At 30.4% G+C, this 10,286-nt stretch overlaps 2 protein-coding genes across 2 annotated transcripts; both read left to right on the top strand.

Annotated features, from left to right (window-relative positions):
- The first annotated feature begins 2,349 nt into the window (after positions 1–2,349).
- LOC124934572 lies at positions 2,350–6,387 on the top strand. The gene is made up of 8 exons (XM_047475102.1): positions 2,350–2,451; positions 2,682–4,796; positions 4,894–5,023; positions 5,163–5,251; positions 5,433–5,656; positions 5,808–5,894; positions 5,964–6,063; positions 6,208–6,387. Exons 1-8 carry the CDS (start codon positions 2,350–2,352, stop codon positions 6,385–6,387), a joined length of 3,027 nt encoding a protein of 1,008 aa, XP_047331058.1.
- A 1,459-nt stretch (positions 6,388–7,846) lies between these two features.
- On the top strand, positions 7,847–9,697 carry LOC124933966 (pentatricopeptide repeat-containing protein At3g61360). The gene is made up of 2 exons (XM_047474419.1): positions 7,847–8,014; positions 8,148–9,697. The coding sequence occupies exon 2, from the start codon at positions 8,162–8,164 to the stop codon at positions 9,668–9,670; it is 1,509 nt and encodes a 502-aa protein (XP_047330375.1). The 5' UTR covers positions 7,847–8,014; positions 8,148–8,161; the 3' UTR covers positions 9,671–9,697.
- The last annotated feature ends 589 nt before the right edge of the window (positions 9,698–10,286 follow it).

Below are 10,286 nucleotides of genomic sequence, written 5' to 3'. Positions count from 1 at the left end.
TGTGTTTGAGTTTTGGAAATGATGAAGTTGTGTTAGAAGGTTACACAGATGCTGATATGGCTGGAGATCTAGATCACAAAAAATCCACTTCGGGTTATGTGTTTACTTTTGCAGGGGGAGCCGTGTCATGGCAATTCAAGTTGCAGAAATGTGTGGCTTTATCAACAACAGAAGCAGAATACATTGCAACAACTGAAGTTGGTAAGGAGTTATTGTGGATGATTATATTTCTCCTAGAGTTTGTTATGCAACAAGAAGATGCAATTATTTTCTATGATAGCCAGAGTGCCATAGATTTGAGCAAGAATGCTACATATCATTCTAGAATTAAGCATATTGATGTGAGGTTTCATTGGTTAAGAGATGTAATAGAAAACCAACAGATGAAGCTGAAGAAAAATTCACACGGATAAGAACCCATCAGACATGTTTACGAAGATTGTTCCAAAAGATAAGTTCGAGCTCTGTTGTCGGCATGAATACCAAGTGATGACTTGAAGATCGGTGTGCCTCTCTCCGTGGGCTGGAGGGGGAGATTGTTGGACCTTTGGGTCCAGCCCAATCAAGCATTCAATTAAACAAGTAAAACCTAAGAATGTTTCTCATTCTATCACTTCTAGAGAGAGAAGACATTATGCAAAGAAGAGAAAAAACAGAGGAGAAGAAACAGAGGAAGAAGAAGAGAAGGAGATAGTAGATCTCTTACATTTTCACCTTCAGGTTCCAATTTCTTGTTGTCTTATATCTAGACTAGCTTGAGTCTGAATGAAATTGGTTTTTTCTCTGTTTGTATACCTCAACTATTAGGTTTAAAGTTGAGAAGAACATTTGTATTCGTTTCTTGTTTATAGTGAAATTTGCTGGTTGACCCCGTAGTTTTTTACCCTCCTAGTTGAGTGAGTTTTTCCACGTAAATCTGGTATTATTTTGTTCTGTGCTTGATTTTCTATTTTAAACTTGGATAACATGTGCATTTACCCATCTCACATTGTTAGATTACAGTATAAAAATAATATTCGTTTCAAAATTCTCAACAGAACAATAGTATTTTCTTCTTCCATTGAAGTCTTCTTACATCCTAAAAGAATTCTAAGAAAAACCGGAGTCAAAACTGTCGCCGTTTTGGTGTTCTTGAGTTCACCGGCGAACATTATGCCATTCACGGTCACCGCAACGGGAAGTCACCTTCTAGTCGAGGAGACGGCGTTGTTGAAAGCTCTTGAGGTTGCTGATGAAGATGACGTGACTGCAATCGTTGAGGAGGGAGCTTCGATCGTCGGAGGGAGTTTCTGCTATTACAATTTCTAAAATGGTTAGTGGCGCCAACTGCATTAGAAGGAGATCCATGCAACCCTAAAATAATAGTATCCATAAAATGGGTTTGAATTCCTAATTTTTCGAGTAGTAAATTATGTGATAACTCTAAAAATGTTAAAATTAGTATAAATTAACGTTTTAAAATATATTGTATGAAGTCTAGTATTTTGGTTCATTTTCTCACTCGAGATTCGAGATTAAAGTGAGTTATATGAGGGGGCAACTACCAAAAACTCCTTCTCAAGAATTGTCATTTTTTGCATTATAAATTTATTTTATTTTAATTTAATAAAAAACTAACAAAATATATTTTACTTTTTATTTTTATTTTAGTAATTTTCAAAAATATTTAAAATCATAAAAATGAATACATATTATAATAGAAAGAAGAATGTATATATCATCATATTGACTAGGCAGAAAAAGTCACGCAATCGTACATTCAAGTTTTAATTTATAATAAATTTAAGGATTTTATTTTAATGTTTAAGTAATATATTTTATTTAATATTTATATAATGTATTATTTAAATAAGTTTTGACTTGTTATATTTGTTCAATGTTTGGGTAGTATATTTTATTTTAATATATAATTTTTATTTTAATTATTTAATTTTAATTATATATATAATATATTTATAAAATTAAATAATTTGTGAATTTAATAAATTTATAATATAATTTGACTTTGTAATATATTTTATTTTAATGGTTATATAATTTATTATACTTTAATTTATAATATTTATATTAATTTTAATATTTTAAAGATGAAAAAAAGTCGGTAGTTTGTTACAAGGGTGGGAAAAGATAATTTGAAAAGTTTACTTTAAATTCATTATTTTATACTTCTCCCTTAACTTTCTCCTATTTTCTTCTTTCTTCAGCAAGTAGCTCCCAGCTTTCTCCTGTTTTCTTCTTCCTTCCTCGGTCTTTCATTATTATGTTTCTTGATTTTGTGTTTTCATTGATGGGTATTCTTTAGATTTAGATTGTTACTTAAGAAAAAATCTTTCTTTCCCGCATTCTCTAATGGCGGCCAAGATTGAAGAAGAAGATATTGAACACACAAGAGAAAACAAACTTATGAAGTCTAATAAAAATCCAAAGCTTCTCGTCGGTGACAAAGTTGAGGTAATCCAAACTTTCTTGTTTCCTTCTCTTTAGCTTTTGTGATTGTTGTTTTTGATATATTATTATCGGTATTTTTCTTTGTTACTTACCATCTACAAGCTTTTGTATGACCAATATTATTGTATTAGTATTGATTGTTGAAACCCTTATGAATGATTTTACAGTTTTATAATAATTGTTAGGGAAAAGGGTTCATGACTTCATGTCCTGTTTATGGAAAAATTGTGCAGGTAAAGAGCATGAAGGATGGATTCTTAGGCTCCTGGCATAGTGGGGGAGTCATTTTTTGTGAATCTCAAGCTAGAATAATTGAATATTATCATATTTTGTGTGACGATAATTCAGGAAATAAATTGATTCAGCGTGTGGAGATTACTCCTGCTATCCAAGGGAATTGTTCTGTTCTCCCGTCTTCAAATAACTACAAAGGTTTGATAAGGCCATCGCCTCCTACTTCTGATTTTGATATGTCGAAGCTAGAATATGGACATTGTGTTGATGTTTATTACATGGATGCTTTTTGGGAAGGTGTGATACTTGATCACAATGATGGTTCATTAAACCGGTTAATTATATTTCCAGATATGGGCAATGAGATGTCTGTGGGAATTCGCAGTCTACGAATATCTCAGGACTGGGATGAGACCAGCGGTGAATGGAAGCCACGCGAAAAATGGTTATTTCTTGAAGTGTTAAATGAATTCATTAAAGAATGGGCTTTACCACTTTCTGTGTCTGAAATATGGTATAAAGTTAGAGAAATCGACAGTTTTATGAATCTTAAGGTCTGGACGTCGACTACAAGGGATGATTGGATACAAGTCTTAACTGAAGTTATTTTTGATTATAAATCCGGTACTTTGGAACATGAATTCCCTATGCTTGATGCTGAAGCTGACAATAAGCAAAATATTTCTGAGGTCATTAATCTAATAGATTTTTCAGTAGAAAATCAATCAAAGACTGATCATTTGGATATACCAAAAGAAGAACATGATGGATTAGATAAAGCACAACATTCTTTTGATGCTCTACCAAACACTCCACCAAAGTCGAAAACACTTGAAGTAGTAAACAATGATAGTTCTAAACAGACTAAAGAAATTTGTTTTAACGGGTGGTCTGTTGCAGGAACCGACATTGTGCCATTTCATCAGTTTGATCCGGATGCAGTATATAGATACTATCACAATAGTAAAGCTGAAGAAAAAAACTGGGGCAATTTGAAAATTAGAGTTAGGCAGCATTTGGCTTCACTTGGATGGAAGATTGAGTTTATAAGAGATGGTGAAAAAGGAATGATTAGAATGCGTTATACTTCGCCCGAAGGAAAAGTTTTCATGTCACTTATTCTTGTCTGTAAAGCTCTGCTTGAAAAGGGTTCGCTACCAGTAAGTTCTTATGAGCTTGGAAAGCGTTCGCTACCAGTAAGTTCTCATTCTCCGGTTTCTAAGAAGTTACAAAAAAAACTCAAAATATCTGTAGTACATTCTTCTAAAGATCAAAAAGTCTGTTATGAGCCTGAATATAATCATGAAGCCTTGTTGGAGTATGTTTCAATTGGAGCTCAACATAAAAACAATGACCATAGTTGGTCTAGAAAGCCTCATGTTAAAGATATTCAATTGAAAGTCCGAAAGCATCTTTCATTTCTTGGATGGAAATTCTGGTACATTGATAAAAAAGACAAAAGAGAATTACGATATTGCTCTCCGAAAGAGAAGGTATATATGTCCCTTATAACAGCATGCAAGCAATGTATGAATGAAGAAAACTTGTCTGAATTGAAGGATGCTGTTGATCAACATGAAAACACTCTTAATGAAGAAGTTACACATTTCACAAGATCTAAAAAGGCATTAGGAAAAAATTATTGTGGACAAAAGGAAAATCCCCCCACTTCTTGTTCTCCAAATACTCGAACCACATTGTCTTGGTTAATAGACAATAATGCGGTGTTGCCTGGGAATAAAGTGTATTATATTTCCAGAAAGGATCGACGTAAGTTAGCTGAAGGAAAAATTGCACGGAATGGAATAACGTGTGATTGTTGTGGACAAGTTTTTACGTTAACTAAATTTGAGGCTCATGCTAGTGGCACTAACCAAAGACCTGCTGCTAATATATTTTTGGAAGATGGAAGATCTCTTTTAGAGTGTCGATCACAATTTAAAAGCCGCGATAAATTAATGAACTCGATGAAAAAGTCTAAAGAGACAAAAAGTGATGATATTTCACATGATTATATAAACGATTATATATGTTCTGTTTGTCGCCTTGGTGGAGAGATAGTTATGTGCGATAAATGTCCGTCCTCATATCATATTAGTTGTCTTGGTCTTAAGGTGAGCTTTATTTTGATCAATCTTGTTATCGTTTATCATTGTTTAGTTTCTTTATTATTATCTAATTTTTTGGTTTCAAAACTTTTCTTTTACTTAGGATATTCCTCATGGCGATTGGTTTTGCCCGTCATGTTGTTGTGGATATTGTGGGAGAAGTGAATTTTCTAAAGATGTTAATGAAGTGAAAAATGATAGTTTTCTTCATTGTGACCAGTGCCAACATAAGTGTAAGATACTAACCATATCTTATAACTATTTTATTTTATTTATTCATGTAAATATGTAGAGAAAAATGATTTGATCTTATGAATTATTTGTTATCCTCTGTTTGTATAAGTGACTGATAGACTAATCTCTAATTTTCAGATCATATGGAGTGCTTAAAGGAAATGGCCCATGCAAATTCTGAAAATGTCCCTATGGAAAGTTGTTTTTGCAGTAAAAGATGTGAAGAGGTAAGTTCATCTGAATGTTTGAGTTTGATTTATGTATCATGTTTGATCTGAATGTTATAAGAATGACATGAAGTCAAAAATTAAAAGTATCAGATGGAAGAATTTATTCTTGAAATGCTGAATAAATCAAACTTGGTGAAATTAGATCAGAGTAATATAACTTTTCATTTTGCAATCGCAGATATTTTTGGGACTTGAGTTACGTTTGGGAAAATGTATTTCATTGGGCGAAAATTTAACATGGACATTATTGAAAGGTGTTTGTTCTGGTGATGGTCCTGATAAGAAATCTGAGAGTTATAAGAAGTTAAACCTTGCTCTTAAGGTTATGCATGAGTGTTTTAAGCTTGTCAAAGATCCTGACACTAGAAGAGATATTGTTGAAGATGTTATCTTTTGTCGAAGGTTAGACATTTTTATTTTGACTTCTACCCATTATGAATAAATATAAAATTAACATTTTATATTTTAGAGTTGTTAGTGTAAAAACGTTGAATTTATACCTTATTTTTTAATTCTATTGTTTAATAGTTTATGTAAAATGGATTTTATGCAGATCTAAGTTGAATCGATTGAACTTTAAAGGATTCTTCACTGTAATTTTAGAGAAGAAGAATGAGATAGTTTCAGTGGCTAACTTTAGGTATAATTTTCATGTTTCTTCTATTTTTGGCAAGTCATAATATTTAAAAAAGATTATTTTTGTTTTAAGGATTCATGGAGAGAAAGTTGTAGAAATGCCACTAGTTGCCACAAGATTTAAATATCGCAAATCAGGAATGTGTCGCATCTTAATGAATGAGTTTGAAAAGGTAATGTTTGTGTTATGATTTAAATATGAATGATAAGAAATAAAATGTAGAAATTTTGTATAATAAGCATACTCATATTAATAACTTTATCTTATAATTTGATTATGTATTTTTTTTAACTCTTGTTTTATTCTTAATTTTCAGATGTTATCGGAGTTAGGTATACAAAGAATTGTATTACCCGCAGTTTCTAGTGTAGTCAACACATGGAAAAACGCATTTGGATTTTCTGAAATAAAAGAATGCGAAAAATTAATGTTTTTGAATAACACATTCTTAAATTTTGAAGGCACTGTTATGTGCCATAAACTTTTGCGAAAATAATTATTGCTCCCTTTATCGGGTTTTTCTCGATTACCATGTTAATATTTTTATCACAAATTGAGCATTTAAGATTTTATTAATAATTATTTCATAATATTACCATGTTCAATATTTTTATCACAAATTGAGCATTTAAGATTTTATTAATAATTATTTTATAATATTTTTCTTAAGAAAAACAAGAAAAGTTTGTAATGTAGTCTATGAAAGTAATGGTATCAATTTTGAGACAAACAAAAACCAAGTTGGATAGAATAATGGAACATGAATATTCTTCATGGTATGTTTTTTAGTTTTTCATTTCATATTTTTCCATAAATTTTAAAAAAATTAATTGATTAACAATATGAGCAAACATGCATCATCAGCTACAATTCAATCATCTTTCGTGAAATATGAGCGAGAAAAGAGACCTACAATTCAATCATCTTTCGTGAAGTATGAGCGAGAAAAGAGACGTAAAGCTTATAAGGCGAATATGAAAATAACATAAAAAATTGAGAAGGTTAATTGTAATATTTGTTTTGTTTTTACTATTCTTTGATTTGATTGCAATCATTCAAAAACTCTAGGGTTTAGGATTGTTTATTTGTTATCCTATAATTAAAGTTAGAGTTTGTTTAATTTCAATTCTTGATCTTTCATTTTTTAGACTTTTTTTTTATAAAATTATGCTATTTTTAATAAAGTTGTGCTAAATTGTTTTAAAATATATATAATATTATGAGATGGTTGAATTGAATTTTTAATACATATTATATTAAAATGAAATTAAAAAAAAATAGGAAAAATAAAAGAGAAAAATTTTAAAAACAGAAATAATAGTATATTTATATTTAATTTTTAATTTATATATATTTATAATTTAATATATATATATATATATATTTAAAATATACATTTATATTTTAAAAATATACATTTATATTTTATTAATTTATTTATTCATTCTCTTTATTATTATTCATTTTAAAAATAAATAAATAAATTATTAATCACAATAAATTAATATATAAAAAAATAATTAATTAAATTAAAAACAATTAATATTTTTTTATATTTAACTTGTTTATCTCTTATATATATATATATATATATATATATATATTAAATGAAATATATATTTATTAATTTATTAATTCTTCCATTTATTACTCTTAAAAATATATAAATAAATTAATTAATTTAAATATATAAATTGATAATTATAAATTAATAGATAAAAAAATATAATAAAAAAATATTTTAAATTAGACTTAACTATAAATCTTAATCACATCCCTATCATTATCCTTAGTTTATTAAAAATATTAAATAATTAAATAAAATTAATTTCTCATTTTAAAATATTTAATTAATAAAACAAATAATAATAAAAACAGATTTTTCAAATATGGTCTCAATGTATTTTTTATTTTCAGATAGGCGCCCTAAAGATGTATAGTCTGTGACTTGAGCTTGAGCTCCAGCAGCCAACCATGCCGTTCAAGAGACAAAACTGAAGTTTTTTTTTTTTATCAATCTCCATTCGATCTTCTGTTTGAGTTCCAATCAGCTAATAATCAATCGAAGAAGAAGATGACCAGTAGAGGGTAGAGGTTAAAATTGATGATTTGATCCCTAATCTGTAAGATTCCTCAAAACCCTAGCTAATTTTCGATTCCTGCAGTTAGAACAAGGTTTTGAAAACTATAAATCATGTATTGAACTGCTTAGATATATGTTCATCTTATACTATCACTTTGCATCATATTCTGCAGCAGGATAAAGAGAGATGCTTCGTTTGATTAGATTGAATGCAACTTGGAAGATGAAATCACTTCTTCCATCTATTTTATCGTCAAAATATCATTCTGTTTCTTCTTCTTCAGATAATCTGGATGAAGTTCAGAAGATCACTAGAATTATTAATGACCATCCATTCCCGGATCAACCACTTAGCCCTACTCTTGTTCAAACCATTCCTGTATCTACTCTGTCAACTTCTTTGATAGAAAATGTTCTTGGCCGTCTATTTGCATCCCATTCTAATGGTCTCAAAGCATTAGAGTTTTTCAGATTCTCTCTTGAACACTCTCATCACCTTCTAACTTCCGATTCTTTCGAAAAAACACTTCATATCCTTGTTCGAATGCGTTACTTTGACAAAGCTTGGGAATTGATGGAAGAAGTCCAAAAACTTCATCCATCCTTGCTAACCATTAAATCAATGGCTATCATGTTGGCAAAAATTGCGAAGTTCAAGTCATTCGAAGACACCTTCACCGCCTACGAGAGAATGGAGAATACAATATTTGTGGGAAAGAAATTTGGTATCGACGAGTTCAATGTCTTACTTAGATCCTTCTGTACACAGAGGCAAATGAAGGAAGCTAGAGCAGTCTTTAACAAGATGTATTCTCAATTCTCACCAAACACGACTACAATGAATATCCTACTTGTGGGTTTCAAAGAATCAGGCGATATAACTGCAGTAGAACTCTTTTACCATGAAATGGTGAAAAGAGGTTTCAAACCTAATGCAGTTACTTACCATATAAGAATCGATGTTTACTGTAAAAGTGGTAGTTTGATTAACGGCGTAAGAATTCTTAAAGAGATGGAAAGTGCAGGTTTCTCTCCGACAGTTGAGATTATGACGACACTGATTCACGGGGCGGGGATAATTCGCGACTTAGCCAAGGCTAAGGAATTGTTCGATGAGATTTCTAAGAGAAATTTGAATCCAAACGTTGGAGCTTATAATGCACTAATGAGCTCAATGACGAAGTGTAAATCAATGGTGTCTGCTGAAGCCCTAATGGAGGAGATGAACGAGAAAGGTATCGAATACGACACTCTAACTTACCATTACTTGTTCTTCGGATTAATGAAGACGAATGGAATCGATAGAGTCGTTGAATTGTATGAAAAGATGACAATTACGAGTTTTCTTCCGATGACTAGAACTATCGTCATGTTGATGAAATTCTTTTGTCATAACCGGAGGCCTGATATGGGTTTGAGGCTTTGGGATTATGTATTGGAAAGAGGGTATTGCCCGCATGGTCATGCGGTGGATTTGTTGGCGACGAGTTTATGTTCGCATGGGAGAGTTGAAGAAGCTTTTGTGTGTTGTAAACAGGTGTTGGAAAGAGGGAGGTCTTTGAGTGATTGTGTGTTTAAGATGATGGAGAATTGTTTAAGGCGGGAGGGAGATTTGGAGAAGTTGTTTGAACTTGAAAAGATGATGGAAAGATTGCAATTGTTTTTGCCACCATCTTCAATTGTTTTACCTAATTGATGATGTAGGAATGAAGATGGTAGTTGGGTCAATGTTTTTAGTTACACAATATTTAAAAATAACTTGTTAAAAGTTATAAGGATCCTACTAAGTCAAGCTTAACAGGTTATTTTTCAGTTTCTTTCAAACTCTTTCCAATAGGAGTGGTTTCCTGGAGAGACAATGACCATCTAACAACAAACAACTTGGTTGATTTCGATCACAAAACACGTTTTCATGGAGAAAATGGTCGATGAGCGAGCATTCTCGATCACAAAAAACACGTTTTCTTGAGGAATAGAGTCATGAATTTTGGTCAAATTTGCAATGGCAGCGCCTATGTAATATTTTTTTATTATTTTTTTTTTAAAAAATTATAAATATATATAATATTTTAACGTTAAAATTAATAAAAATGATTTAACTATGAATAATTATCACTTTATAAATTTTTAAAAAAAAATGGGTTGTTTTTATTAGATGGTGTTAAACTTTTAACTTTTTTATTTTAAACAAATGTTCATTTCTTCTTACTTTATCATATTTTTCAAAAATAAAATAATAATTTTATCTATTTTTTTCAATTATTTTGTACATCACACATTTGTTAATATCTCAAAAAAAAAAAAGACCATTC

Source organism: Impatiens glandulifera, chromosome 4 (assembly GCF_907164915.1).
Source record: "Impatiens glandulifera chromosome 4, dImpGla2.1, whole genome shotgun sequence".
NCBI classification, from domain to species: Eukaryota; Viridiplantae; Streptophyta; class Magnoliopsida; order Ericales; family Balsaminaceae; genus Impatiens; species Impatiens glandulifera.
The sequence above is the reverse complement of the archived record's forward strand: the minus strand, read 5'-3'. Positions and strand labels throughout refer to the sequence as shown.

Coding starts and splice junctions, on each gene's coding strand:
- LOC124934572 (XM_047475102.1), top strand. CDS start 2,350: ATGGCGGCCAAGATTGAAGAAGAAGATATTGAACACACAAGAGAAAAC. Junction 5,252..5,432: donor GCAGTAAAAGATGTGAAGAG/GTAAGTTCATCT, acceptor TTGCAATCGCAG/ATATTTTTGGGACTTGAGTT. Junction 6,064..6,207: donor TAATGAATGAGTTTGAAAAG/GTAATGTTTGTG, acceptor CTTAATTTTCAG/ATGTTATCGGAGTTAGGTAT.
- LOC124933966 (XM_047474419.1), top strand. CDS start 8,162: ATGCTTCGTTTGATTAGATTGAATGCAACTTGGAAGATGAAATCACTT.